General features: G+C 42.0%; 3 protein-coding genes across 4 annotated transcripts; 2 read left to right on the top strand and 1 right to left on the bottom strand.

Moving 5' to 3' along the window:
• Positions 1 to 3,594: 3,594 nt before the first annotated feature.
• On the top strand, positions 3,595 to 6,134 carry LOC133908856 (single-stranded DNA-binding protein, mitochondrial-like). 2 transcript variants are annotated; one of them, XM_062351043.1, is made up of 7 exons: positions 3,595 to 3,805; positions 4,003 to 4,076; positions 4,159 to 4,295; positions 4,372 to 4,580; positions 4,709 to 4,809; positions 5,124 to 5,183; positions 5,825 to 6,134. In XM_062351043.1, exons 2-7 carry the CDS (start codon positions 4,010 to 4,012, stop codon positions 5,839 to 5,841), a joined length of 591 nt encoding a protein of 196 aa, XP_062207027.1. In that variant the 5' UTR covers positions 3,595 to 3,805; positions 4,003 to 4,009; the 3' UTR covers positions 5,842 to 6,134. The 2 variants fall into 2 exon arrangements, with proteins under 2 accessions (XP_062207027.1, XP_062207028.1); XM_062351044.1 differs by lacking the exon at positions 3,595 to 3,805 and adding an exon at positions 3,857 to 3,908.
• Positions 6,135 to 6,872: 738 nt separating this feature from the next.
• Positions 6,873 to 10,595, top strand: LOC133908855 (signal recognition particle subunit SRP54 2). Its single transcript, XM_062351042.1, has 9 exons — positions 6,873 to 7,293; positions 7,437 to 7,536; positions 8,271 to 8,424; positions 8,495 to 8,645; positions 8,732 to 8,880; positions 9,369 to 9,469; positions 9,544 to 9,701; positions 9,843 to 9,957; positions 10,048 to 10,595. The coding sequence occupies exons 1-9, from the start codon at positions 7,063 to 7,065 to the stop codon at positions 10,377 to 10,379; spliced, it is 1,491 nt and encodes a 496-aa protein (XP_062207026.1). The 5' UTR covers positions 6,873 to 7,062; the 3' UTR covers positions 10,380 to 10,595.
• Positions 10,596 to 11,252: 657 nt separating this feature from the next.
• Positions 11,253 to 12,317, bottom strand: LOC133906951 (homocysteine S-methyltransferase 4-like). The gene is given in 6 exon segments (XM_062348923.1): positions 11,253 to 11,420; positions 11,533 to 11,590; positions 11,662 to 11,810; positions 11,975 to 12,104; positions 12,228 to 12,262; positions 12,264 to 12,317. Coding segments are annotated over 6 exon segments (594 nt in total).
• Between the last annotated feature and the right edge of the window lie 2,454 nt (positions 12,318 to 14,771).

Below are 14,771 nucleotides of genomic sequence, written 5' to 3' on the forward strand. Positions count from 1 at the left end.
AAAACCAGAGGATCCTCTTTCCAAACACACAAGTTTGGACCCTACGCTTCACAAACTAAAGTATGTGCTATCATATTACTCTCTCTAGGACAATGATCAAACATTACATTTGTAAAATTGCGACACAGAAACACACATTCTTCATGTAGCCGCAGCGGGACCTAAAGAATTTCCCCCCTCCTTCATAACATCAATCACCTCCATACAATCCGAATTGACGGTGATATTATTGCAGCTCAATTGTCATGCTAAGAAGAGTTCCATCACGTAGTGCCAGAGCTTCTGTTGTAGGTGCATCCGCCACCACCTCAATTCCCTGGCAACTAGCAGTGACAAACATCCCCTGATCATCGCGAATTTCAGCACCAGTGGAACCTGATCCCAAATCAAGAGAAAAAGCAGTATCTACATTTAATTTAACAAAACCCTCCTTTGGCTTACACCATCTGTGTCGCTTGATCTTTGCGTTGGGCTTCCGAACCTTGCAGTAATTGGTCACGATAGCCGCTATAGATTGAGCCGAGCGAACTGGCATCTGGATCATCTCACCATGCGTTACCTGCCGTCTCTCCCACCAGATGTAGTAAGTGGCCGTAGCAACAAGCTCCTTCATATCAAAGCAAGATAGGTGCTCGAGTGCCAGTGATTGTGCATTTTGAGTCGGCAAGCAAAGTAGATGCTCAAGTGCCACCGATCCCGATCTGTCAACCAAAGCAGCATCATCAATTATTTTCTCCATGCCCAAATAGCTCCAAATTTCCTTCACACGTGGGCATCGAAAAATCGCATGCATAATATCCTCGCAATCCAGTTTACAAATAGGACATTGGCTCGACGTCATCAGGTGACGATTAGCGAGCACAGCATAACATGGAACTGTCCCATGCAGTAGACGCCACACAATTTTTTATTATTTATTTTTGCCGGGACACTCGTCGACCAGACTTGCTTCCAAACAGGATTATTTGATGATGTTCCCTGACCTGACGCCCTCGCCATACTCCTACCATAATGAGATTCCCATTCAGTATAATAGGCTGATCTCACAGAAAAAATCCCATTCTTTGTCTGATTCTAGGACACAAAATCCTTCATCATTTCGACAGCTAAAGGAATGTTCAATATACGTTGGGCATCAATTGGGAGAAAAAGGTTTCATACCAGCTCTTCATCCCAACATCTGTTCTCCTCATCAATCAATTCAGAAACTTTTGTTAAGACAATGCCTCCCCTATGCGTGATAATTTCCCTTGATGGGCTGTTTGGGATCCAAGGATCATTCGAGATATTAATTCTTGTGCCATCACCTACGCGCTAGATACAGCCTTTCTTGAAAGTTTGAATACGAGCCCACAAACTCTGCCATGTATAAGATGCTCCTTTCTTCAGCTGAGCATTTAGCAAGTCTCCCGAAGGGTAATATTTAGCACGCAACACAGTAGCACAAAGAGTTTCAGGTTCTGCAAGAAGCCTCCAACACTATCTAGCTAACATTGCAAGATTGAAACAATACAAATCCCGGAATCCCATACCACCTCGTTTCTTCGGAATGCACATTTTCCACCAAGCAAACCAGTGCATATGTTTCTGCTAGTCATCATCCACCCACCATTATGGGACGTAGCATCTGTGATCCCTTTACATACTTGTTTGGGAAGTTTAAAAACCGACATGGCATACGACGGTATAGTTTGGGCTACTGCCTTGAGTAACACCTCCTTACCTCCAAAAAATAATTTTTTTTCCTCCCATCCACTTAGTCGACCGCACACCCTATCAAGAAGGTGCTTAAAAAAATATGTACGACCCACTCCAACAAGCGGAGGTAGCCCCAAATATTTATCTGTAATAGCCTCCGTCATGATGTTAAGCTCAAGACATACTCGTTCCCTCATATCAGCACTTGTACAAGGACTGAAAAAATACTGGACTTCTCTTCGCTAACCAGCAGGCCTGACGCTGCACAATAAGAGTCCAGAACAAGACGAAGCGTAGCTGCATTCTGTTCATCCGCTCTCATCAGTATTAGAGAATCATTTGCAAACAAGAGATGGGAGACTATTGGCACATTTCTGCAAACCTTGACACCAATTAAATCACCTAATTTCTCAGCATGCTTAAGAAGACTTGTTAGACCTTCAGCACATAGTAGAAACAAATATGGGGATAGAGGACCACCCTGTCGCAATCCCCTAGTTGGAATAATACATTCTAATTGATGAGAAATGACTTTCACTTGGTATTTAACTGAAGAAACACAGGTCATGATAAGTTCTACCCAAGAGATGTCAAAGCCCAGCTGTTCCAAAATTTTCCTCAAAAAAGTCCATTCAACTCTATCATAAGCTTTATGCATATCTGACTTGATTGCACAGAGACCAAATTTTCCCTCCTTCTTTCTCTTAATAGTATGATAGCTCTCATAAGCAATTAAGATGTTATCCGTGATCATACGCCCCGGAACAAAAGACCTCTGAGTTTCTGAAATAATATCTGGCAATATAGTTTTGAGTCTAGCTACAATTATCTTTGAAATCACTTTGTAAACAACATTACAAAGGCTTATAGGTCGAAACTGTGTTACCTTTTGGGGCTATCAACTTTCGGGATTAGAACAATATTTGTATTATTCCATTCATCTGGAATGGTTCTCTTATTTATCGCTTCCAGAACTTCATCTGTCAATTCCTCACCAATAATATGCCAAAACCGCTTAAAAACACTGCATGTAGGCCGTCCGAGCCTGGAGCCTTCAAATCACCTATGCTAAAAAGAGCTTTCTTCACCTCCCTAGTATAAGGTGCCAGCAAGACCTCATTCATAGCTTGTGATACACATGGCTTAACTTTATTAATAACTTCCTGGTCTGGCATCACAACTTCAGCAGTGAATAATTTTGAAAAATATTTAGCGACATGAGCAGTCAAGAGTTCATTACCTTCCACCCGCTCTCCATCATCACCCTTCAACTTTTTGATAATTTTTTTCTTTCTTGTACTAGCAAAATTGTGGAAGAAGGCCGCATTCTGGTCTCCATGCCGCAGCCAATTAGCACGACCTCTTTGAACCTAGTATATTTCTTCCCGTTTCAAAAGATTTTCTATTTGGATTTGCAGCTCCTTTTGTTTATAAATTGTCTCTTCTGCCAATGGTCCAGGCATTATCGCATCCAGCTCTTTCTGCAACTTGCGCAGGCGATTTCTAGGACCTTTCAAAACCTTTCTATCCCATTCATGCAATGATGCATGTATTTGCTCTGTCTATTGAGCCAAGGAGCTGCCACCATTCAGCTGGGCTATCTCCCACGCTGTTTTTAGAATCTCTTCCACTGCCTCCTCACACAACCATCTAGCCTCAACTTCCCGATCCTGTCGAGTTCTCTATCTTTTTTCTTTTTTGCGGCGTCTTTAATGTAAATCTTCATCAGCTAAATTCATATGGTCCAATCCATTTTTCCTCTCTATGTTACGCGTTACGAATTTTTATGTAATATAAATGCATTTATAGTAAAATTTTAATGTGCAGATTTCGTGGAGGAATACAGTTTTTCTTTCGAAAATACTGGAATTATTTCGGGCTTCGGCCTAGGGGGCTGAACCATGTCAACCCAAAGCCCAGCACTACCATCGTCCTCTTCTCCGCACCCGCGCCGTCGAACCCGCCTCCAGCCACCGAAGCGCGCCAGGCCGCCACTGACCCCGAAGGAAATCCTCCCTCGTGGTCGTCATCGTCCTTCTCTCTCCCCCCCCCCCCCATCTACCGGGTATTGGATTGGCGTGGGGGTGGGGGTTGATTTCTTCCGTTGGTAAGGAACCCTAGCTTGCTTGAATGGATCTTCTGAGAGAGCGGTTAATCCAAATTTTCATTATCGCCGCAAGTTGCTAGGGGTTTTATTAAACCAAACTGAGGTACCGGGGAGCAGCTTTGACAATGAGAAAGACTGTTTTGTGCGTGCGTGTGTTAAGTTGGTTGTCATTTCACCTCTTGTCTCCATGTTTGTAGACATACCATGAGTACAAGACTGCTGAAGGGCTTAAGCCTGAGGTGGCTCTTAGCGCAGCAAAGAAGCTCAGCTGGTGGGTACTTCTCCATTTCATCTTAGAAGAGGCTCGCAATATATTTACATATGGCTAGTACATTATTGTTTCTTTCTTGTAGATTTTTACAGAAATTCACAAGCATGGAGCTCCACTGTATCATTTTCCGATGTTGATGAGAAGAATGGCATGGGTGGCGAAGGTGACGACGACTTTACAGGTCCTAGGAGGAATATAGAATTCCGCGGCGTGTACCGGGTATTTGAACAATAATCCATACTTTCGTTTGCAGTGAAATAATTTGATACTTATTGACTAGGTTCATTCTTGCCAGGCAATCATTTGTGGTAAAGTTGGACAAGCGCCTGTCCAGAAAATATTAAGAAATGGGCATACGGTAACTGTGTTTACTGTTGGGACAGGTGGCATGTTTGACCAGAGGATACTGGGTGCTGAGAACTTGCCAACGCCAGCTCAGTGGCATCGGATAGCTGTTCACAATGAGCAGCTTGGTGCATATGCTGTTCAAAAGTTGGTCAAGAAGTATGTGGTTTTAGAGCATAAGATGCAGCTTTTCTCTCTTGATTGATACATTGTCAGAAATTTAGTTCAGTTTCATTGTCTTAATTTTACTGAGAAAATAAAAATGCTATCGCTGTTCCTCATTTCAGCTCTTCAGTTTATGTTGAGGGTGATATTGAGACTAGAGTCTACAATGACAGAATCAATGATCAAGTGAAAAACATACCAGAAATCTGTGTGCGACGCAATGGTACGTTAATCTGAATTCAAATGTAATTCTCCTTCGGTGACCCCTTTTCCCAGTAGCATCATTTTTAGCAAAATAGTTTGATTCAGATGAGTTAATTTAAGACCTGGCTAGCTGAATTATTTCTTGGAAATGAAATTTCCTGCTAATTATCTTACCCTAGTTGTACACCACTTCTCTTGATATATTGTGCTCTTATCATTTCTGAATTGATGACATTGCCATTTTTATAGATTTTGCAAGCTTTTTTCAACTGTAATCGTTGTCATTCTTCTCTTGATATAAGCTTCGTGTCCGGAAACCATTAATCTGTGCAGGCAGGATTAAATTGATACAATCTGGGGAAAGTGATGTCAGCAAATCATTGGATGAGCTAAGTAAGTTCAGCTCGCATCTCAGAAGTTTTATTTATATGAAAATTCATATAACATATAGAGTTCTAGATGGTCAGTTCCTTGCAAGATTAGTAACTAGGCAGCATTGTAGTTCAATAGAGTTGTTTACCTATGCTGCTTTTTGCTTTAAGACTAGCAGCTCAATGTCTATGGATAGAAAGAAACGAGAATATGCATGAGGAACTGTGTACCTTTGTATTAAGAAGGAAAGTGGGAACCTGGATCCATCAGCTCAAACACCACAATATTGTGCTCTACCTCTAGGCCATGTGGCTTTTCCATTCTATGTCTATGAATGGATGTGTAATTGTGGGCACTGGAATTTTAAAAACCTTTTGGGTTCTAGAGAACATGTTAATTGTTTTGATAGTCTATATATCAATGATATTAGAGAGTTAGGTAATCAAACGGTTTGAGAAAAATATGAAGAAATGAAAGGAAAAATGTCTAGCTGGTGTCCGCCGGGTAATTAGGCAGGACCCAGTATCCCAGTGGTGATGGGATCCTGAAACCTGGAACTAGAACCCTGGTGGTGTATAATTGTTTGCACTAGGACATTTTATTCATGTGTAACATATGTTCACTGCAATTCACAGAAGATCATAACAACCTTTTGGTGGCAGGGGAAGGACTTTTCTAGTTGCAATGCGATGGACTATAGGCAAGACGATGAAGAGTTGGTCCAGTGATGTGCTGGACTTGCTCCTCGTGGAACAAGATGTGGAAGTGATTCTATCAGGTTTAGCAGCATTGTGTCTAGGAGTGAAGGTTTGCATGTCCTTGCAGATCAAAGCAGTCTGCTTCTTTCCTTTTGTTTTTTCAGTTCAGCTGCTAGGATGGTCATATGGATGTTGAAATAAATTTGTGGTGTCATCTGAGCTAATATGGAGAGTGGAACCATTTCACGCTATCAATCCGATTATATTTAGCCGACGATTTAGACCCTATTTGTTTTTTTATTTTGATTATGGATTCTAGTCCTAAAAATAAAAGCAAAAGAAAATTGTCACAATTTAAAGGTTGATTCTCACAATCCATAATTATTGTTATATTATAAAATTCTGTAATCCACAATTTGATGAGAAGAAGCTTTAATTGTGATAATCCATAGCAAAAACAAACGTGGCATTAGGATAATATTTTACAGAGTAATGGGTAAATTCTAAGAGGGATGTTTTTTTCTTTTGGCTGAGAGCCACTTGAACACCTCATGGTCGCAAGTTACTCACCACAGAGTCTCGTAATGTTTGTTTCTAGCTTGGTGACCTTCACCATGAAACGTAATGTGATGCCGTCAAAGATGTATAGAGCCATCCAACCTATTTAAGCAATGCCATCAAGCTAATCCATCCTATCCTGATCCAATCAATGACCATCAAGCTAATCCATCCTATCCTGATCCAATCGACGGACGAGGGAGAAAGGTCGAACCGTGAGAAGGCTAAGAACATCTCTATCGGATTTTTTTCACGAGTTATATTTTTTTCTAAATAGATTTTTATTTTTTCTTTTATGGTTTCTTTCACGAAGTATTCTCAAGGTTATTTTTATTTTAATTTTTTTTCACGAATCACCTCGAGAAAAAGTGGAGATAAAAAATAAAAAAATAGAACGGCAAGAGAATTAAAAACGAACGAAAGATGGCCTTAACGGATCTCACATTCTCACTCCGCGTGAAACCCGATCCCGCCACGTCACCACCGCCTCCTCCGCGTCATCCCCTCCCCATCCCTTTCTCACGCGAGACAGGCGCTCCCCCGATCGGAACCCTAGTCCTCTCCTACCCCCACCCGCGGAGGTCACCACCGGCGAGGGAAGGGAAAGGGGTCGGCGACCGGCGGAACCCCACCAATCAGGCAAGATGGTGCTCGCGCAGCTGGGCGGGAGCATCACCCGCGCGCTCGCGCAGATGAGCAACGCGACGGTGATCGACGAGAAGGTGCTCAACGACTGCCTCAACGAGATCTCGCGCGCGCTCCTGCAGGCTGACGTCCAGTTCAAGATGGTCCGCGACATGCAGGCCAACATCAAGCGCATCGTCAACCTCGAGGCGCTCGCCGCAGGAACCAACAAGCGACGCATCATGCAGCAGGTAGGGTCGTGCCCGCCCCCCTTTATTCCCCTCCTCCCAAGTCACTGCCCCCGGACCCCAAAAGCTTCCATGGATTTCAGTGTAATTTGGGGGAGATCGTGCATCTTGCTGATCGCGTCAATTGTTATCTATGGTTGCTTTAGGCCGTCTTCACGGAGCTCTGCAACATGTTGGATCCTGGGAAGCCTTCCTTCACTCCTAAGAAGGGGAAGCCAAGCGTAGTCATGTTCGTTGGTTTGCAAGGTTAGTGTTCATGCTGATACGTTATGCCCCATGCTATGATAGATTCAGTATGCTTACATCTGCCAATCGAAGATGGCCTGCTAGTTTTTTTGCTGCTCAAGGTGCTCCTAAATGATCGAAACTTGTCTTATCATAGTTTAATCGGATTGGGATGTTTTGCTCTTTTGCTCATTATCAATCTAGTAAATAATTTTAAAGGTTGTTTCAGAGCTTTGCCAAAAGCCTCAGCAAAATGCTCACTTCATTACTGATTGTTGGTTTTTGTATGCCCTTTATGGAAAAACATAGCCTTTTTATCTAACAAGTTCACCTATGAATTTCACATCACTTAAATAGTTAGGATGTTTAAACGTTGACTGCTCGTGTTATGTAATTTATCAGAGATAATTGATCACTTATTGGAAGTCCTGTAGCTCTATTGTCAATTTCAAGCTATTTTCTTGAGGGCACTTCTTGAATCACCACGATGTTAGCGGAGCATGAGGCTTTTTCCTTTTCATTTTTGAAAAAATGGATGCAGTGATTTGAGGCAAAAAACGAAAGCATCATAGTTTCTTCATTCAGGCTGAACATGGTTGCACAGCTAGTGATGCTGATGCACTAGCCTATCTGGTTTATCTGGATTCTGGAAAGATGGGGCAAATCTTTTAAATTGAACCCTGATGGGGCAATTCATCATGTTATCCCTTGCATTCTTGTTATTATGTTCACAAGATAACATCATTTTCGTACAGGTTCTGGTAAAACTACCACTTGTACAAAATATGCATATTATCATCAGAGGAAAGGATTCAAACCAGCACTGGTTTGCGCTGATACGTTTAGGGCTGGTGCTTTTGATCAGTTAAAACAAAATGCAACAAAGGCCAAGATCCCCTTTTACGGAAGGTGCTCTAACTCTCTCAACTTCATTTATTTGTTAATGTTATCTCTGGTTTTTATAACTGTCTCTTTGCAGCTACATGGAGTCTGATCCAGTGAAAATTGCTGTTGAGGGTGTGGAGAGGTTCAGGAAAGAAAACTGTGATCTCATCATTGTAGATACTAGTGGAAGGCACAAGCAAGAAGCTGCACTGTTTGAAGAAATGCGTCAAGTTTCAGAAGCAACGGTATCTACAATCAAAATTCCCAAACAAGTTCAGCAATACCCTGAACCTAGCAAAATTTCACCTTCATTCTTTGTGCTTTTCTGCAGAAACCAGATTTGGTACTATTTGTTATGGACAGTAGTATTGGTCAGGCTGCATTTGATCAGGCACAAGCATTTAAACAAAGCGTTTCTGTTGGTGCTGTGATTGTTACAAAAATGGATGGTCACGCGAAAGGAGGTGGCGCACTTAGCGCGTTAGTATTCTCTTCCTTTTGTTGCTATACACTCTCGGTGCTTTTTCCTCTTTCCTAGTCTATGAATAACATTGTTTCTGTAAAAGATCTGGACTAGCTGCTCTCAATTTGCTATAGTCTGGGCACGTTCTCCACAAATAATTCTGCATTGTTTCATTCTTGAGAAACGATATAATTAGAGCTCAACCATTTTAAATAAGTATTGGAGTTGGATAGGTTTATGAGATAGTGGGATGCTATTCTTGAAACAGTTTCTACATATCACACGTGTTTCACTTTCAGGATATACTTCGAGCCTGGAGCTAATTTGCACACAACACTATCTTCGTTCATGTTGTCTTTAGTTTATTCTGTTTTTGTAATAAGTTCTTTTCCTTGTGCTCGTGCATGCATTTAGGATACCATCCTTGAATACCTACTTCTATATCACAGTAACATTCAGAACATGTGAGGAACTTGGCGTACCTAACATCCTTGTTTCTTTTCAGGGTCGCAGCAACAAAAAGTCCAGTTATATTTATTGGAACTGGAGAACATATCGATGAGTTTGAAGTTTTTGATGTGAAACCATTTGTTAGTCGTCTGTTAGGTCAGTGAAAGTATGAGGTGCGCTGTTTTATATGTGTGTTACCTTTGGTTAACCATACTTTGTGTATTTGGCAGGATTGGGAGACTGGTCAGGCTTTATGGACAAGATTCATGAAGTAGTACCTACCGATCAGCAGCCTGAGCTTCTGCAGAAACTGTCTGAAGGAAGCTTTACTCTCAGACTTATGTATGAGCAGTTCCAGAACATTCTGAAAATGGGTCCTATTGGCCAGGTTAGCTACTTAGTCCTTGAAATTTCATTAACATATGTGCAAAACTAACACAGTAAATCACATATTTATTATTAATGTTCAGTCAACATCATGATCAGGGTGCATCACTCAAATAAAACTTAAATTTTGGATTATTTGCAGGTCTTCTCTATGTTGCCTGGATTTAGCGCTGAATTGATGCCAAAAGGACATGAGAAGGAAAGCCAGGCTAAGATTAAGCGGTACATGACGATGATGGATTCCATGACAGATGCAGGTAAGCCCCGTTGACAAGTTCCTTCCTCTATATTAATTACTGGAGTAATATTGCAACAATTGTTATCGTCATATCAAATTTTCTTCTCAGAGCTTGACAGCACAAATCCAAAGCTGATGACTGAATCAAGGATTATTCGGATTGCCCGGGGATCTGGCCGGCCTGTCAGGGATGTCATGGACATGCTGGAAGAGTACAAGCGGCTTGCTAAGATCTGGAGCAAGATGAAGGGACTCAAGATACCAAAAAAAGGAGAGATGAGTGCACTGTCCCGCAACATGAACGTTCAGCACATGAGCAAGGTCCTTCCGCCGCAGATGCTAAAGCAGATAGGTGGCATGGGTGGTTTGCAGTCTCTGATGAAACAGATGGGATCAAAGGAAATGAGTGGAATGTTTGGGGGCATGGGTGGCGATCGGTAGATTCAGATAACTAGATCACCAGAAGTACGGTTTTATGTGGATCACCGACGGGATGCGAAATGCAGAGCTTTGAAGCTGACATTCAGAGCTGTCACTGAGCTTGTCATTATAGTTTTCCTAGAGGGTACACATGCACCGGATTTTAAAACTGGTTTTTGTTGATTTATGCACAAGCACAGTGTAGCTTCTAATGAATCTACCTGAAATTTTGATTTATGAACAGTGTTTGCAACGGAAAAAGTAGGTTATACTCTGGCAATTGTGCTTTTGCTACTGGACGCGTTAGTTGCTCTTTTGCCCACAGTTCTGGGCTTTTGGCTCGTGCCTTAGTTTATGAACTGTTTATTGGCGACGGTATTCGAACCTGCGTGAACATATGGTACCCTTTGACAAAATGAAGATGACGTCTAAAGTTCAATTTCTTTACTTTGTCACTAGATCTGGATACGTGTGTACGTCACTCCTTTTGCTTTCCGTTCTTCGTGCAGCATTGTTGGCAAGAGGCTGTGAATCCAGCACAGCCCTTGTGGTGTCAGTCATCCTGTCTCTGCAGCCTATTTGACTAGCCTTGGGAGAAAGGCCAAGACTCGGATCGGACTTGCCGCATCGGCAATAGTACTACGTATGACACGAAACACTCGATCGATCCTGCATTTTATTGCCGAAGAAAACATCTATGCAAGGACGTGTAACGCATGGCGTCCTTCCATCCGATTACACTCCTTCCGGACTCGAAGCCAATACCAGACGTACGTGAACATTCAAGTCACAGTGTGAGGCGTCACGCACAAACCACGCGGTGAGGACGAGTCTCTCCAGCCTCCACCGGCAAACGAGAGGCCGAAACGTCAGAGCACGGCCCCGGCAGGGAAATCATCGTTTTTCGGCGATGGCGTCGTCCTCGCGCAGCGCCCCCGCGATCGCTCGCACCGTGGCCGGGCTCGTCCTGCAGCCCCCTCCGATGAGCGCGGCGCCCGCCTGCCTCCACTTGCCGACGTACGACACGAAGTTCGTCCCCGACGCGCCGGCCGAGCCCTGCACCTTGCGGAAGGAGCCCACGGTTTCGTAGGCATGCAGCATGCTATAGGCAAAAACCGAAGCAAAATGAAACGAATTTACGTGACAGGGCTAGCTAGAGCACGCGCCACCGTACCCATTCTTTCGTCTCGGCGACGTAGGTCTCCCCGCTGATCGGGTACACGACGACTGCAAACGCCACGTTCCGATGTTTTAGTCCTGCTGATGCTGCACACAGAACGTGAACTAGCAGAGCGGCAATGTGCGATGTCGTACCTTCTTGATCGACAGGACAAGCCCGTGGATTGGCCTGGGAGCAGTGCAGTTTACTCCGACGGCAGCCACCCTCTCGCAGGAATCAGCAGCGGCCGCGCACTCGGTGATAGAATCTCCGCTCGCCGCGTTGATCCCATCCTTTGAAGTGAAAGAGAACCAGGCTGGGATCCGTATGTCGTTCTCCAGAAGCTCAGCTAGCGTAGGCCTGCAGGCTCTCACGGTGACAACCATCCTGAGGTCAGCACGACAAAGTTCGTGCAAAGAAATACGAGATCACACCCCGATCGATCCGCCAAGTTTACCTGTGCCTCGAGCTTGTTTGGGATCGTTTCGAAGGCGATCAGGTCCGGCCCCGCGTCTGCAAGCACCTGGAGCCGCCTCCGGTGGAAGTTCTTGAGCGCTTCCTTTGTGACCGATTTGCCGTAATCTCTGCTGCATCAACGCATGCACGTTATCAAGCAAGCGATGCCTCAAAGGTACAAGTCTGAGATCTCAAAGTTTCGAGACGGACGACAAGATGCTCGAACAGATGGGATACGCGGCTTTCGTGCGTGCCTGTACTCGGAGCCGTCCGCCAGATACGCCCCGTAGGCCGTAGCTCCCGATCGAGGCCGCCGCTAGCACCGGCGGTTGCTCCCGCGACATGAACTCACTATTATAAAAATAGAATTATATGTCGATCAATCACTGCCGGTTCCTCGTAAGATTAATTGACTCCTAATCTTACGTGAACATAGAAGTTGAGAGGTTTTGAGAGGCCAGTAATGTCAGTAGGAGTGCGACTCTATGACACCAGGGGGTATAGTGAAGGTTTATCTTGCTGCTCGCGCGAGGACAGACAAAGCTAGAGGTCTTGAGCTGAAAGTGGGTGTCGGAGTGGGTTGTCAGACATTAAAAAAAATAGAGCGACAGCAAAGGAACGAGACACCAGAGCTTGGTGCGGTTTTGGTGAAGTAGATGGAGCTAGGCATGGTCCAAGTAAAGCAGGCGGAAACAGGCAAACCAAAGCCAGCAGATCGAAACAGATATTCCAGAAATTTTTTGGTGAACTTGAGGCAAGATTCAGATATAAAAACAATTCTAATGGGATGATTTTTAACAACTCCACTAGCAAATCAAATCAAATATAATCATAGATGTTGTGTCTTAATTCAAAATTTTGCATCCACTTGGCCTGATCATGCGAATAGCATATGTAAATATGAGTATGTAAGTCATGATATCATACTAGCTAAGCAAAAAGCATAAGCTCTTATTCATGCCTAGATACAAAATCTACACATGCAAAGGGCTAGAAAACTTCAATGGTTTCTTGGACCATCGAATATTTCAATTTTTCAATCGGAAGTTCCGATATGTGAAAAGTCCCAAAAAAAATCCCATTGGACAATGTATCTATCACAAAAATGGAAATATAAATTTTAAGAATACTTATCTCTTAAAAGACATTGTGATGGAGTGTTACTTATAGAGTGACTTGGATAGATGATAATAGTTTTTCTCCACATAACTTGGCAATTTTGGCAATACGATAAATCTTCAAATAATTTAACCAAGTCAACAAAGCCCTTCTTTCCACTTTGAGGACATGATGAGGATAAATTTCCCTTCTTACGGCACGTATAGCATATTTTGCCGCTAAGCCTCTTTACTTGAGGCTTCTTGATTTGATGATCATTTGATTGACATCTTGTTATATATGTTCTTGATATGATCCTTGAGCTCTTTAATTTCCTCTACAAGGTTAATTTCGCAAGTAGAACTAGAGGAGACGTTTTTGTTAGAGCAACAAGCGGCAATTCTTCATTAGATATAAATTTCGTATCAAATGAATCGATATGACTAGCACATGTTAAATCTATATTATGCAAAGAAAGTGTAATATTGTCCATATGAGGTTTATATGATTTTACCGTTGAGAGAATTACCTCATAAGCTATTTCTAGCTTGGTATGAAAAGTTACAATACTTTTATAAGTGCATGAAACTTTATTATGATTTTTTTTAGTTCCACATACTTGCTAGTTACCTTTTCAATTTGAGCTATTAAATCAACATTTTCTTTATTCCAAAGATGTTATATAAGAAATAGAGTTAGAAGCACAAACATCATCAATAGGGGAAATAGTGAATTTATTTTTAGATATAGAAATAAAATTAGGACATGACATATCTAAATCTACTAGAGGCATAGCATCTAATTTGTTAATTAAATAAACATGTTTAATCTTAAGATCCCCATAAAAATTGGATGAAGAACCATGCGATTCAACTAGCAAAAAATTTGAGTGTTTTTAACCAAAATAAATATGCTCTAAAAGCTAAAATATAACATGATACATAAGAAAGCAACAAATAATAATATTATGCATAACTAAGCAATGTAAATACTTGTTACTGAGATGACATTGATTCGTAATGTAGAAAGTTCATCTTGAAACTTGACTCATTTTGGTATAAGGTATGAAATTACTTCTTCACAAACGAGTCAAGCCTCTAATACCTCTTCAAGTACCTATTAAATAATCCAAGAACTTTGTGGTATTTAAACCATGTTGGGTCCTTGAATGTTAGTCACAAGAGATTTAGACACTCAAATGATCTTTGCATGAAGTTTATGTGAACTAATAACCTTAGCAATTATGATACCATTTCTAGCCTTTCTAAGTGAATAATGATAATTGAAAAGAATAGATTTAGGAGTATTACCATTTAGGCAATTCTTACCAATGTGTCATTTCTCTCGATAATTATAACAAATTATATTTTTACTTCTAGTCACATCGCCTTCCTTCTTGCTAATTTGCCTCTTTGATGTCTTTAACTTCTCATCAAGCTTGCTAGGACAACTTGAGGCAAAGTGTCTCATTTCCTTGCATAAAGCACAAGATGTGAGTGAGATCTTTCTTTTCTTTCTTCTTGCTCATCTTCTGTATCTTGATATTTCTTTTGATGCCTTCTATTATGTCTTGTTCAGTTGTTCTCCTTTTTCTTGGCATGGAAATCAAGTCTATTTTTATCATCTATGCTTTTTTGATAATTCAAGATATCATCAAGCGTGGTCTTCGAGTTGTAGCATCCTTCTTGTTTCTTCTTTAA

Source organism: Phragmites australis, chromosome 2 (genome assembly GCF_958298935.1).
Source record: "Phragmites australis chromosome 2, lpPhrAust1.1, whole genome shotgun sequence".
Classification (NCBI taxonomy): domain Eukaryota; kingdom Viridiplantae; phylum Streptophyta; class Magnoliopsida; order Poales; family Poaceae; genus Phragmites; species Phragmites australis.